This window comes from Columba livia, chromosome 5 (genome assembly GCF_036013475.1).
Source record: "Columba livia isolate bColLiv1 breed racing homer chromosome 5, bColLiv1.pat.W.v2, whole genome shotgun sequence".
Classification (NCBI taxonomy): domain Eukaryota; kingdom Metazoa; phylum Chordata; class Aves; order Columbiformes; family Columbidae; genus Columba; species Columba livia.
The window spans coordinates 39,910,342-39,925,404 of record NC_088606.1 but is presented as its reverse complement, the minus strand read 5'-3'; the positions used below and the strand labels follow the sequence as shown (position 1 = coordinate 39,925,404).

The 15,063-nt window shown below is 42.6% G+C and overlaps 2 protein-coding genes across 4 annotated transcripts in view; one reads left to right on the top strand and one right to left on the bottom strand.

The window, feature by feature from the left end:
- STARD9 (StAR related lipid transfer domain containing 9) overlaps positions 1-7,653 on the top strand; it is a 110,126-nt gene extending 102,473 nt beyond the window's left edge. For all 3 annotated transcript variants that reach the window (XM_065065867.1, XM_065065869.1, XM_065065870.1), the window contains 9 exons: positions 13-196; positions 1,329-1,475; positions 2,020-2,125; positions 2,719-2,861; positions 3,419-3,483; positions 3,572-3,777; positions 4,140-4,219; positions 4,615-4,773; positions 5,173-7,653. In XM_065065867.1, coding sequence (XP_064921939.1) covers positions 13-196; positions 1,329-1,475; positions 2,020-2,125; positions 2,719-2,861; positions 3,419-3,483; positions 3,572-3,777; positions 4,140-4,219; positions 4,615-4,773; positions 5,173-5,274 — 1,192 coding nt within the window. In that variant the 3' untranslated portion in view covers positions 5,275-7,653. The remainder of the gene's footprint in view (positions 1-12; positions 197-1,328; positions 1,476-2,019; positions 2,126-2,718; positions 2,862-3,418; positions 3,484-3,571; positions 3,778-4,139; positions 4,220-4,614; positions 4,774-5,172) is intronic.
- Positions 7,654-9,877: 2,224 nt separating this feature from the next.
- Positions 9,878-15,063, bottom strand: part of CDAN1 (codanin 1) — a 37,263-nt gene continuing 32,077 nt past the window's right edge. The window contains exons 26-28 of the mRNA XM_065065886.1: positions 13,523-13,725; positions 12,661-12,768; positions 9,878-11,636 (exon numbers count right to left, since the gene is read on the bottom strand). Coding sequence (XP_064921958.1) covers positions 11,511-11,636; positions 12,661-12,768; positions 13,523-13,725 — 437 coding nt within the window. The 3' untranslated portion in view covers positions 9,878-11,510. The remainder of the gene's footprint in view (positions 11,637-12,660; positions 12,769-13,522; positions 13,726-15,063) is intronic.

Genomic DNA, 15,063 nt, shown 5'->3' with positions numbered 1-15,063 from the left:
CTGCCCTTACAGAGTTCAAGAACCAAAAAGAAGAAGCATTCAGCACCCTTCAGACATCGAACTGTTGCTCCGAGACTACCAGAGGGCACGAGAGGAAACCAAATCTGAAATTGCACGAGCTAGAGACAAGCTTCGGGAGAGAGCTGAGCAAGAAAAGAAGCGTATACGGGAGCAAATATTTTCTCAGTTACAGAAGGTGAGCATTGCAGAGGAAACTCTCACGCATTATTCACATGAGTGTATTTTTTTAAAAGCAACTCTTCCACGCTTTAATCATTTTCCTGTTTGATGCACATCAGTCTAGAAAAAAACAAAGAATTACATGCCCAGTCTATGGAGGCATTTTGCTAAGGTAAACTGAGTTTATTTCAGTAAGTACTTTAACACAAAGGCCTTATTATTTTCTTTTTTTTTTTTTTCTGTTTTCCTTTAGATTGCCCTCCGTATGTTTATTTGTCCAGTACTTTGGGGTTTTATTTCCCCGCTTTGATACCCATCGTGCACAAGTCCAAGTGTGTGTATTTTTCTCCCAGATGCAAGGACAGTGCCTTGTTAGGATGTGTCTGTTCTGCCCAGTTTTCTACTACACTTTTATGCAGTAACCTTTGCCACTGCGTACGTATGTGGTGCAAAATGTGGTGAACACTTGCTTTATTGGTCTGTACCCTTTAAGGCACCTGGAATTCCGGCACCTCCACCAGATGACTGGCTCTTACCACATCTGCTGCTGTGTTTTTCTTGTGAAATGTAGATGTACTTTACCCGAGTTGGAAAATCAAACTTAAAACTGCCCTTGAAAGCATAAATACTCTTGAAGCTCTCAGTATTTCCTTATTATGTAATTTTCAGTTCAACTTCTGGGCTGGCATTGAGTAGTTGCACTGGTTAAAGTAAAATCTTCAGTCTTTAACAACTACATTTGACCAGCAAGTCGAGTCAGGGGCTACTCAAGAAGGTAAGCACAACTGAAGAGAGATCCTTTTTAAAACTTCTTTTTTTCCCCTTAAAAACATTGTATTGGTTTGATAGCCTGGACTCTCATATATGAAGAATAACAACAGCAGAAGCTGCATTTTCCCACACTGCCAGGTTTTACAGGGTGATTTGCTCTATGGCTTATATGATCTTAGTCTTTCAAAGGAGCCTGCTTATTTAATACTTTCTGTATGGCAACAGCTTCTGTCCTGTCAACACTCCTGGAAGGAAACTGGGACTTCTTTAGGTTATTCCTCTTTGATCTTTCAGTGCAGTTATTGATTTGACCAGCTGTTGTGCACGGCAAGTTTTGTGTGGCGTTTTTATTTGTAATGCTGTGATACCCGTTACAGGAAGAAGCAAGGCTGAAGACCCTTGCAAGTACAAGCACTTTGTGTACAGACTCCAGCCTCAGCCTCTCCTCTGGCCCAACATCTGGTTACAACAGCAGCAATACTGCTACGTACACTGCAAGTAACCTCGGCAGCCAGGACCAGCAGGTGAGAAACAAGTGGACTGTGAGACTGATGTCTCCTGACGCTTGAACAATAACAGAGATATTGTAGGAACAGAAACCTTTTTGAGAAGGTTTGTATTCAGTCACAACTACCAAGCAGGACAAGTCTGTGTTGTTTTGGTTTGCCTTTTTTTTTTTTAAACTCATAGATAAAAAACAGATAAGTCTTACTATGGCCAGTAATGCCACTATCATGTTTTATAAACTAGCCTTTTCTTGTGATAAAGCAGAATCTGATATTTTCACTGTGCCTCCCTCAATGATGTACATTGACTTAAGAGTTTGTGTGTGTGAATATCAACTTTCCTGAAGTTACTTTTTGGAGTACATACCTGTGTTAGCTCCTCACACTTGATTTGCTAAATTTCCAGAGTCAGGTTAGCATTTCATAACCGTAAGAAAGTCAAAGGAGTTGCCTTATGATAAAGAAGCTTCCAACCCTGGAAGGCAGATTTGCTACAAATGTTCTACTTGCTATTTTTCCCAGTTCAAGCAAAAGCTCCCACTTCTCCTCCCTCTTAAACCAGGTTTCTTCTGGAAATGCTTCACTTTCAAAAGATTCACGAGGTCGGTCAGCTGTCAGAAATAGTCAGCTTTATGTATTGGAGCAACTACAGAAGGATTCAACATTTGGTAAGTAAACATACGTCTGCTTATGTTTGAGTTGTATCCCAAGCCAAATGAGATTTGTCATTTATGCAAATCAAAATCTAATTTGATTCTAGGTATTTACATTACATGATTTCAGAAAAAAAACCACCACCGGTAGCCAGAGCTTGCTTAGAATTTCTTGAAAAAATGAATGGTGACTTGGCTCCTCTGAAGTTGGGTCTTTTGATGTAATAACATTAAAGTACAGTGTTCTGAGGGGCTGGGGATAATGCTTCTAATGTACCAAGGAAGCGAGGGTAGGATGGTACCTTGGGGGGGCCAGTGCCTAAGGCTGCAACGAGTATAGGCTTGTATATGCAAGTTCCTATTTTTAATCTTCAAGACTGATGTTGCCTATTCTTTACTTATATGTGGTAATAACTCTTAAACTTGAATAATGGGAGATGTAACTGCAGTGTAATTGCCAATATACAGATCGTCTAGACAAGGGATGTTACCAGTCCTTCCTCAGGATCAGGTGGCTTGGGTGCTCCAATGGAGGGTTTAAGTGCCCACAACTGCAGAACATTGGTGTGGTTTTTCTAATTCCCCTACTGCTTTTTTGTTTCCTGCAGAAGCCGTCAGAACTCAGCCACCGCTTCCTTCTAGTAGCATCAGCTGTAGGTTCACTCATGGATTAACTATTTCCGTCAGCTCCTCTTCAACAAAAGGATACCAAGATTTATCCAAACATATCTTGGCTAATGCTACCACTGAGGTACGTAAATAAGCAGAGTTAGTTTTCACTGATTTCTATACCTTCTACTGGAAGTTGTAGCAAAAACCTGTGGGATGAACCTTGTTGTTCCACACTGCCAACAGTCACCCATTCAGCAGGTACAGAGAAACAATGAGCAATTATGAATGGTGGGGGAAGTGAGCCAGGCTGCACCTGTGGGGTACCAAGAGCCTCTTGCTTGTTAGCTGAAATGTCTGAGTGAAGCTGGTGTCCTCTAGTGCATGGCAAGATATAAGTGTGTAGTTAAAAGGAACACATACCAGCTTTGTGTTTCCTGTCAGGGAGAATCACTTCAGCATCATTTGGAGATATGTGCTCCCCCCATCTCCTGTTTTCTCACAATAGTTTAAGCTAGTATACAGGCTTAGGCTTATATATATATCTCCTTCTTCAGCACAGCAAGCCAGTAAGGATTACTAGCACTGTAAAACTATTTGCAGTAAAGACAGCTTAGTAGTTTGAGTAGAAGACAGTGTAGCCACATGTCAAAGCTGAACACAATTTAAGGTTTTCACAACTTTCTCCAACCTGTACAGGTAATGGCTGCATGCTCTCACAACCTGAGGAATCTCTACACATGCCAAGCAGCAGCTGGTTGGAAGTAAGTTTATGGCAGGTCTTTATAATGGGAGGCCTTTTTATCTACTTGGCCCTCTGGTCTGCAAATACCTTTTGTTTATCTTTGACAGATATCAATGTACAGAAAAAGAGGTGCTGGTTTACTACAAAGTGTTCCCTTCAGCAACAAGGCATGGGTTTCTAGGAGCAGGAGTGATAGAAAGACCTCTCCCCTGTGTGTGGGGACTTGTGAGAGATCCTGGCAAAAGGCATCTATACGACAGAACTATCAACACAGCTCGAATACACAAGAAGGTGACCAGCCATATTCAGCTGGGTGAGTATCAACACAAACAGCTGGACACCACTATCATAAGGTACTTTCTCAGCCAGTTTTGCAAGACTTTTCCAAAGTAAGGATAATATTAAACACATCTCACTGCAGAAGTACAGCTAGAGAGAGTGGTTTCAAAGTCAAAATGAATCTTAAGTGGCTTGAAGAAGCATCTTAAAGACAGATTACCACATGTTTACTAGAGCTCTGCTCTTAGGCAACAAGAAGTCCAAATAAAATAGGCATGTGTATTTAAGGGGTGGGTGAAAACTGTGACACATTGAAGTTCTCAAAGTCTAATTCCCCCCCCCCCTTTTTTTTGTTTGTTTTTTGTTTGTTTGTTTTTGGGTGTTTTTTTTCCACAGTATATTTAGTGACCGATACCTCCCTATGCTACCTGAAGCAACCCCGGGATTTCTGCTGCATCACTGTAGAAGCCAAAGAGGTAAAGTGAACATTCTCCCTGAAGCAGTGGAGTAATTGTTCTGAGCTCATGGTTCAAGGACAAAGGAGAGAGGAAGGGAAGGCCCTGCTCATATCTCCAGCAGTGACAGTAACAGGAAGAGAAGCCATGCTGATATGACACAAGTGACTTATGTATAGAACCCTCTTGCGAATGACAATCATCAACCAAAGCCCCATTAGGCAGTAACGCAAGTGTTAACACAGTATATTCTGGTTACAAACACGGCAGATGATGACAAAAAAGATAAATAATAAATAAAATGAAAAATATTACTACTTATTAAAAAAGCTCTTTTAAGTAATGAGATATATGCCTCGTGGCAAACAAAGAAAACGTTACGATATTCATTGTTATCTTTCCATTGTCACACACAGGAGAACTTGTCTGTCTTGGCTGTTCAGTCTGTCTACGATGCATCCATGCCTCACCCTTGCAAAGAAGTGGTGAGAGGGGAGATTTTGCCAAGTGCTTGGATACTTGAACCTGATGTAGTGAATGGAAGAGATATCACCAGAGTTATTTACATGGCACAGGTAAGATTTTGCTATGCGTCCAACTGCGAGTACAAAAAGCCATTACATTTATCAGAACACTTAAGAGCTGCTCCATGAAGTTTATGAAGTGACCATACAAGACAAGTCCACTTCATGCTGTTACCTGGCATGATGTAGAGTAATGCAGAGAGAATCTGATCAGGCTTGTGCTTGAGCACGTCACACCTACTGAAAGTAACATCAAATAGCAAAGCTTTGAAAGCCTACGGAGAACTGGAAAGGAAAAGATACAAATGACACAGTAATGCCAGCACTTGGCTGTAAACAACTTCTGTGTGTAACATATACTTGCAATATCGCAGTTATTCCAGGCTGGGGAAGTGTTTTGTTCAAAACCAGGTACAAATGCCAATGTGGCCTTTCTTCTAACTCCTGCAGGTGGACCTTGGTGCTCCAGCTATCCCTGCAAGGCTCCTGAGTTCCATGGCAAAGCGACAGCCTCTGGTGATCGCTCACCTGGCGCACTTCCTTGCTAGTTAGTGTTTGGTACAAACCTGGACACTTAACAGCAGCTGAACATCTGCAAAGAGCCATGAGCATCTGTAAGGGTAATGTAAATGCCAGCTCATGAGACAGCCACAATCAAGTCTCACTTATGGAGCCAAACTGCTAACACTGGGCTATACAGAAGTATAGTTAGAAAAAGGATCATTTATTTTAACCAACATTGCTCAGAAGAAACCCAGCGAGTTTTATGGGGAACTTGTCCTCCTGGACACAGCTGTGTAGCTAAATCACATAACTTAGCTAGCTGGCTGTACTTCCCCTTGAGGAGGGAAGGTAAAACAGCATGATATCCACTAGTGCTCCTCCACCCTGGATAGATTTTTCTCACATAATGGGCTGACTGCGTGCAGCCAGCACACGGTGTTTCAGATCGCCACTAGACTATGCAGCATCAGTGGAAACCACCACACCTCAGGACACAGTTTTACTGCACTGCAGAACTAGGTGCTTTGAAATAAAGAAACCAAACTGACAGCTGTAAACAGCAACATCATTAATAGGGATTAGTACTGAGTAATCAGCTTGTTTCTAGAATTTAAATCCTGCAAGTAAGAGTAGCTACAGCATTTTTCCACAAAGGCTTTTTCCATCAGCCCTTCTACACTTTTACCAAAATATACTGAGGGTTGAAAATAGAGCCTGGTCCTCATCTTATTGCACTTGCTAGTAACGTGACCAGCTGCCTCACCGCAGTGAATACAGACTCTTCCCATTCAATTACCTCATGGTATTTCTGCTGAGCTTAGTCCAGCAATCCTGCTGTCAGGCTTTACATGTTTGTCCAACACACTGCCTAGTTTGATCACGTATTCCTAAAATAAAGCAAAACGACAAGCAACCCTGATATCTGAATAACTTCATTTAGTCTTCAGCACAAGAGTAAAGAATCACTTTAGGTATCTTATATCAGCAATAAAAGCTGCTATGATATGCTTTCTTCAGCTCAAAAAAGCCCACGTTGTTCAAGAAGCTGTTGCACTTTAAATCTGTCAAGTGAGAGACACGTATTGAAGCATCCACCTTACCAGTGTCAGCATCTGCTACTTTAACACAGTTCCTTTCAGTAAAAGATGCATTTCCCCAGCACACAGTGACCGTAGCTGCACTTCTTACCTTTGAGTTCAAGAGCCAAGATCTACTTTTATTATATCTTTGCACAGGTGTAATTTTGGCTCCCAGCTTCTATGTTACTACTTCCTGTTATTAATATATTGTTATAAAAGATAACAGCTATTTTAAATTGATATTTAAGAAAATAGCAGTTTTGAGACATACCAGCCCAAGGCTTTTTTTTCCCCCCTAAACTATACCAGGTAGAATAACAAAAACGTTTCACTTACTTACAAATTTGCTTTGTTTTATCTTTAGATGGTCATGGTTACAATCTTAACACCAATATATGGCTGTTGTCTTTTGGTGAGGCTCAGCCTTTTCTTAAAAGCCTGCCAATCTGAGTCATGGCATGGTTCACTTCAAGTGTCATGCATCATCCATAGCCCCTCCAGGGGGAATAAAAAAGGTAACCCCTCACAAAGTTTTCTGCAACTGAGTGAAAAGACAGATTTCCAGATTTGCAACCTTTCATACAGTCCCCACCTTTTTGTGGAAACCAAGAAAGGAAGAGCGAAGGCAGCAGTACAGAAAAGCCCTAGAAAAAATGAGCAGAACCGGCAGCCCGGTGCATTGGCTCTGTCCCCAGAGCTGCTTCCGTGGGTTGCCAGAAGAAGCAGGGGAGATCTTCATAAAATCCACAAGGGATTTGCTCAGTGCTTTGCTTTTTTTCCCTTTTATTTTGGACATGGCACTAGTGATAAAGCAGTTTTTGTAGGAAAAACATCTAGGGGGACTCCTATTGATCAATGATTCCAGTGCCTATGAAGGATAATGTCTTATTGTACAGTGCATCAGATGTTTATTTTTATATATACATAAGATTTTTTTCTATGTTTACAAATTAAGTTATTTATATATGCTTGTTTTGAAGCGTTTTTATATGCTATCAAAGCTAAGTTTTATTTTTATTGGTATTGAATTAATGTAATTTTTTTTTTTAATACAACCTTCAATTGATACTAAAAAGCCTATTTATATGAATGTTTTCTTTTGCAAATATAACATTTTATGGTACCTGTTAATGTACGGCATTGGTTTGCTTGGAAGGAAGAAATCAAAACCCAGCTGATACCTAATTTGTTAATCTACAATGGGCAAAACACCCAACTTCCTGTAAGTTACTGCTGAGCAGTAGATGTTCAAACCAATTGTATTGTACCACCTACTGTCGCATCTCTGCTCTTAATCAAGATTGCTATTTTCATATCCACAATAAATGGTATTTTCTACACAGGAAAACATGCTCCACATTATTTTGCTTCAGACAAGATACCCAGCTATGGAACTGTGCTGGATGGAGAAATAACATAAAGGCTAGTATGTGATAAAAGTCTCCTACTGAACCTGCAGAGAAATGTGCGTGGAATATGAATTTGTGGCATAAGAGTCAAGAAGCCAGTCACTGCTTAAATTTGGTTTCTGTGACACAGTGCCTTATCCAAGCAAAGGGGTTTTTTTGGTTGGTTTTGAAACCAGGCACTGGCTGAGGCTGCTTCCTGAGTCCAGCCATTTTTCCTCATTTTCTTTTGCGAATTGTGAGGTTGCAGTAGGAAAGACAGATAGAAGGAAGGTCACAAACTCTGACCTGGCTTGGTGTGAGCTCTCTACTCCCCACTGCTCTCCTCCTCACAGAACCTCTGGAACCACACAGGGACCAGGTCCAGCACCTGAAGCACTCACTGAATCACAGAATGTTAGGAATTGGAAGGGACCTCAAAAGATCATCCAGTCCAATCCCCCTGCCGGAGCAGGAACACCTAGATGAGGTTCCACAGGAAGGTGTCCAGGCGGGTTTTGAATGTCTCCAGAGCAGGAGACTCCACAACCTCCCTGGGCAGCCTGTTCCAGTGCTCTGTCACCCTCACTGAGAAGAAATTTCTTCTCATATTTAAGTGGAACCTCTTGTGTTCCAGTTTGAACCCATTACCCCTTATCTTACCATTGGTTGTCACCGAGAAGACCCTGGCTCCATCCTCATGACATTCACCCTTTATATATTTATAAACATTAATAAGGTCACCCCTCAGTCTCCTCCAAGCTAAAGAGCCCCAGCTCCCTCAGCCTTTCCTCATAAGGGAGATGCTCCACTCCCTTGCTCATCTTTGTTGCCCTGCGCTGGACTCTCTCCAGCAGTTCCCTGTCCTTCTTGAACTGAGGGGCCCAGAACTGTACACAATATTCCAGATGTGGTCTCCCCAGGGCAGAGTAGAGGGGAAGGAGAACCTCTCTGGACCTACTAACCACCCCCCTTCTAATACACCCCAGGATGCCATTGGCCTTCCTGGCCACAAGGGCACAGTGCTGGCTCATGGTCATCCTGCTGTCCACCAGGACCCCCAGGTCCCTTTCCCCTACACTGCTCTCTAACAGGTCACTCCCCAACTTACACTGGAACCTGGGGTTGTTCCTGCCCAGATGCAAGACTCTACACTTGCCCTTGTTATATTTCATTAAAGTTTTCCCTGCCAAACTCTCCAGCCTGTCCAGGTCTCGCTGGATGGCAGCACAGCCTTCTGGCATGTCAGCCACTCCTCCCAGCTTGGTGTCATCAGCAAACTTGCTGACAGTGCACTCTATTCCCTCATCCAAGTCATTGAGGAATACATTGAGTAGTACTGGTCCCAGTAGCGACCCTTGAGGGACTCCACTAGATACAGGCCTCCAACTAGACTCTGCCCCATTGACCACACCTCTCTGACTTCTTTCCTGCAGCCAGTTCACAGTCCACCTCAATACCCAATTGTCCAGACCACACTGTCAAATTTAGCTGTGAGGATGCTGTAGGAGACTCATATCCAGAGGAGCTCAGTGGGATTGCACGGAGTCACATGCCCTCACGAGAGTGGTCCCACTGCTGAGTCTCCCTAGGCAGAAACAGTGAGCTCTACAACTGTTCTTACGGTTCAGTTACAAAGTCAGGTGTCTGGCTTTGCAGAGCAACCAAGGCTGAGTACCATGCGATGCCCAAGAACTAGAGTAACTGTGTTAAGACACAAGAACACACAAACAGAGGTGTTTCTTACCTGCTGGTTCCCACTGAAGAACTCCCTTCTGCCCAACAGGGCACACCTATGCTCTCTGGAAGTAGTAAACTGCTCCTGGGGCTTGATCACCTTTTAAATAAAAATTTCCAAGCATGCTGTGTTAGAGAAGGATAATTCAGGTATGTAGATGTCATGAAAACAGCTGTGGCCATGGGATCTATGCAAACAGTTTTACAATATTGAAATGAAGTAACTTCCAGAGCTGGGATGGCCTTTTTAAAAATTATGAATTCCAGCTTCCTCCCCCTTCCACCAACAGCACCTCTCTTATTTAACAAAATTATGTTATATTTCAGTACAAGCAGAGAAGCCTGAGGCTGGACAGGAGAGGTTACTATGCTTTCTCTGCCACATGCTTTGTGGCAAGGCACCTTTTTTGTACTTTGGTCCAGTACAAAGAGGCTTGAACACAGAACAGGTAATTTAATCATATTTATTGTGACAAACAACAACTTTGAATGAGACCTGCAGCAATTTGCCATGTAATACTCAGCCTCAGGGAGCAGGTATGTTACAATATGGTGTACTTGCTATTTCAGTTTGTATTACCATGTCCTTGCTGCATACCCAGCATGGCTGCTTCTAGGGTCCCTCTGCTACAAGCACATCAGAAAACCCCTCAAATAAGGCATGCACGTGGAACACGCCCAATCTTTCAATGCAGTGCTTAGTAACCAACAAAAAGCTCAGTACAGTTCAGACACTGCTGCACCTCTATGGTTTCGCTCTCTGTAGCCAATATATTTTAATAGGAGCCACAGTCCTACCTAATTAGGTCTGCTCGTGGTTTTTCTTAAATCACTGACTCCAAGGTGTTACCTCTTTCACCTTCTTATACAAGGAAGAGCTAAGTTAATGAGCAAGCTGAAAAGCCCTGGCCTTCACATGTTTTTCTTACATAACATAAAATTTGATATCTGAAAAAAACCACAAAAACCTGCACTAATAGGACAGTCCTAGACAAAAGGAAATCATATCCTCACTGCTACAGGGGGGAAGAAAAAAAATCCTGTAAGACAGCTATAATGAGCACCTAGTTATATTGTGCCAGCCACCAGCAGTCCCTACCACAAACCCCAGTTCAAGGAAATACTTGGGGTGGCTGAAGAGGACGTCGCCCCCTTGGTGATGAGCTACCTGCAGGGACAGGAAACAGCCCCCGTTCTCCACAAGGATTCCTTTCCACACCCGCTCACCGGGGCTGGCACAGGGATTTTTCACAACTTTGGTGTCTGCTCTTCCAAGGCTGTAGTTTTCTCACTGCAGCACCTCCTGTCTGATAAAACCCAAACTCAAGGCAAGAAGGATTATAAAAAAGTTAATAGCAGCCAGATGCCATTTATGTTCACATAGTATAACAGTGTCTTAAAAATACTTTCTTCAATAAAAAATATAAACAGATATTTTCTCCCTTATTTCTGTTTAAACCCCCAGGAAATTACAAGTTGCATTTCCAACAAGAGATGGAAAAACACTTCAGCATCTACATCATTTAAAAATAATGCCATCAATGTTCTGGGGTATATAGTTAATATGGTTTAACTTCTAAAATGAGTCTTAAAAAAATCAAAATCAAACCTTCAAAATTGAGCTTACAATGAAAAATAAATACAGGTTCATCTCGATGTCATACAGGTTCACCTTTTCCCTTCTCTGACAGGATGAGAAACCACATTAGGTTAAGAGACGGCCACCAGGAGACCATCTCTCTGATCATGAAGTAACTTGTCCACTTGAATTGATTCCTGGGTTGAGTCACAGCCTGTTGCTGTGCAAATACAAAAGTGTCTGAGTGTATAAAATGGCTGCTCTGAGCCACAATCAAGGTGCTTAAAGTACTTTTGACCTGGAGATGCACTGGCTGATGTAAATCCTTCAGCAGAGTCAGCACAGCAAAATGCCCGTGAACAGCAAGACCAATGCAGGTTTGGCACAGTGTGACCTGTTATCTGCAGTACGCTCCCAGCAAATAGCTCCCAACGCACTCAGAAACACCAGAAATGCCATTTGCATCTTCATTTGTAATTTTTGTCCACAGAAACTCCACCTCCACTAACTCTGTGCTGTCACGGTACCTAGAGATTGTCTGGTCAGCTCACAGGGGTTAGTCCTGAGCTCTTCTTTATGATGTTCTGATATAAATACTCTGGACAGTATTTCCAGTTCTTTTAAGAAGTCCTGCAACAGATACAAACCGGAGAAGCCTTATTAACAAATGTCAACCAAGAGGCTTAATTTTTCTAGTAAAGAATTCTACAAGGTTAAACATGTTGTTAATTATTTTGCAAGTGCGGAAGCCTGGTCAAGCTACAAAATTGATTGCAAAGATCAATCAACATTCAGTTTCCCCTCTAATCCCCCACCCTTCTCAGAAATGATCACTGCCCCAATTTAAAATGCTTAAACATCTCTGATACGCAAACGCTCACCAGCCTTAAAATACTGCCCATTTCTATCAGGGAATCACAAAATCACAGAATGCTAGGGATTGGAAGGGACCACAAAAGATCATCTAGTCCAATCCCCCTGTCAGAGCAGGAACACCTAGATGAGGCTACACAGGAATGTGTCCAGGCGGGTTTTGAATGTCTCCAGAGCAGGAGACTCCAAAACCCCCCTGGGCAGCCTGTTCCAGTGTTCTGTCACCCTCACTGAGAAGAAATTTCTTCTCATATTTAAGTGGAACCTCTTGTGTTCCAGTTCGTACCAAGTGCCCCTTGTCCTATCATTGGTTGTCACTGAGAAGAGCCTGGCTCCATCCTTGTGACCCTCATGTTAGGTGGTTTCCTACATTTTGACTCTGGCTAGAACAGTCTGACTCCTCTCACATGCTGGGGGTAGCAGGCAAAGAGGTTTAAATGCAAGTCTGGTCAGTTAAGACCCTTCCCACCATGTCATTGTCAGCTACAGCACAGCAAACACATTCAGGGTAGAACTGGTAACTTGGCCAGCTGGTCTCCACACTGGTTTACAATTTTATTGGAAATGGGCAATGCTGGGTTTCACACAAGTACACATTTCTGCCACATGCTAGTAACAGTAAACAAGCTTATTGGAAACCAGTCCTGCTGCTGCATTAAGTGGGAACTATACACAAGAAAGGTTACGGGCTTCATCTACATTAAAGAGAATACAAGGATTGACTGTTAATGTAGATTTATGTTTTATTTCACTTATTTTTCAAGCACATCCAATTACTTACTGAGGGCCAAGGGAGCTCTTTGAGGCTATGCAAGCAACTCTCTATTTCGCTTGTTCTCATTAGTTCATGTTCTACAAGACCATGAAGCATGAAAAGGAACAAATCCCACTGCAGAAGAGAAAAAAAAAAAAAAAAAAAAAATCAACAACTCAAAGAAATGGGGTTTTAAGGTTTGTTGTTGTTGTTTTTTTATCCCTATACAATTTGTTTTTCTTGGATCAGAATGTAGAGAAAAGGAGCAAAAGGACAAAGCACGTTATCTATCTGGGTATGGCAATGAAGGACACCAAAGAGCAACATCCAAAATGAGTGAACAAAATTCCTTTAATTCATAAATTGTATCCTACCACAAAGTCTCAAAATGTCTAATTCTCAGTTTTCCATACACACCAAGTAATTAATTCCTGGATGTTCAAGAACAGCTTGAAAACTTATTTTCCTACCTTCCGAAATAAGCTGGTTTTAGCCTGCAACTAAACAGGGTGATTTTCAGCTTCATAGCTGGGGATCTTATAACACAAATATACATGTGAAAATGAAAGGCGATAAAAGACACGGATGCAACCAATTACAAAGTCATGTGTGTTCAAGTCTTCATAAGCTCCCAAGCCAAATGGGCTATTTTGCTGTTTGTTCCTAAATGTAACTGTGTGCACCAGACAGGTATCAAACACTGACCAGTGCTATACAGGCCTCTCTTTCTCCAGCCCTGCAGAAACAAGGCCAGCTAACAGCAGACCAAACCCTGCTGGCCTCCTTCACACGAGCAATCAGTGAACACCACGGGCAGGCAGAGCTCCTACATCCATATCTCATATCAGGCGGGATAACTGGCAGCTCCATAGATGGGAATAAACTTTACCTCTCGCTGCTTAGCTTCTGCAAGATAACCAATGTTCTTCTTGCTGAACATCAGCTGCACAGGAACAGGTGTTCCAAAGTCCTCCTTCCAGACAGAAAGCAGCACTTTTAGAAGGCCATAGGTGGGACTGTTCTTTACACGCAGCCTCTCAAAGACCTTCTCTGGGGACTTGACCTCCAGACTCAGAGGAACATGATCTGAAACTGTAAGAAAAGGAAGAAACGTGAAATTCTACAGCTGCGTTATTTTCCTTTTATAGTCATCATCTTGGTCCAACAGCACATTTTGCATAACTGGTACCTAAACAACCACTGAAGCAAAAACACTTAGTGAGTGTAAACCAGTGAACCCAAGAGGGTTGGAGTTTAAAAACACGCAAAACTATGAGCTTTAAAACAATATAAACAAGTATTGCATAGGAAGAGATTTATACTACTCAGATAAAGAATACCATTTGGTTGGCATGTAGTCCCAAGTCTTAACAGATGACTCACTAAACAAAAGTCAGCCTAATATTTAATAAAAGAGGACCTAAGTGTTACTCCAAAGGACAGTAACACAGTAGAACAACATTTAAATCTATAAACAGATTAAATAGCTGTTGGGTATGCTCAAGCAGAAAAGGAGAGTTTACAGGTCGTGGAAGCAGGGGCTGGCCACTTGGGAAGAATATAAGGCTGCTGTTAGAGGATGTAGGAAGGCAGCTAGGATAGCCAAGGCCTCCTTAGAATTACAGCTGGTGAGAGGGGTCAAGGACAGCAAAAATAACTTTTTCAAATACATAGCAGATAAAACTAATACCAGAGGCAATGTAGGCCCACTGATGAATGGGGTGGGTGCCCTGGTGGCAGAAGATACAGAGAAGGCAGAATTACTGAATGCCTTCTTTGTCTCTGTCTACTCTGCCGGAGGCTGTCCTGGGGAGCCCTGTACCCCTGAGACCCCGGATGAAGCCAGGTCAATGGAGGAGTTTGCTTTAGTCGATGAGGACTGGGTTAGGGAGCAATTAAATAGTCTGGACATCCATAAATCCATGGGTCCAGATGGGATGCATCCGCGGGTGCTGAGGGAGCTGGCTGAAGTCATTGCTGGACCGCTCACTCTCCATCATCTTTGCGAAGTCTTGGGAAACGGGAGAGGTGCCCGAGGACTGGAGGAAAGCAAATGTCACTCCAGTCTTCAAAAAGGGCAAGACGGAGGACCCGGGTAATTATAGACTGGTCAGCCTCACCTCTGTCCCTGGGAAAGTAATGGAACAGCTTATCCTTGGTGCCATCTCAAGGCATATCAAGGATAAGAGGGTTATTAGGGACAGTCAGCATGGCTTTACCAAGGGTAAGTCATGCTTGACCAACCTCATTGCCTTTTATGAGAATGTAACTAGGTGGATGGATGATGGCAGAGCGGTGGATGTGGTCTACCTTGACTTCAGCAAAGCATTTGACACAGTCTCCCACAGCATCCTCACAGCTAAGTTGAGGAGGTGTGGTGTAGACAATAGAGTAGTGAGGTGGGTTGCAAACTGGCTTAAGGAGAGAAGC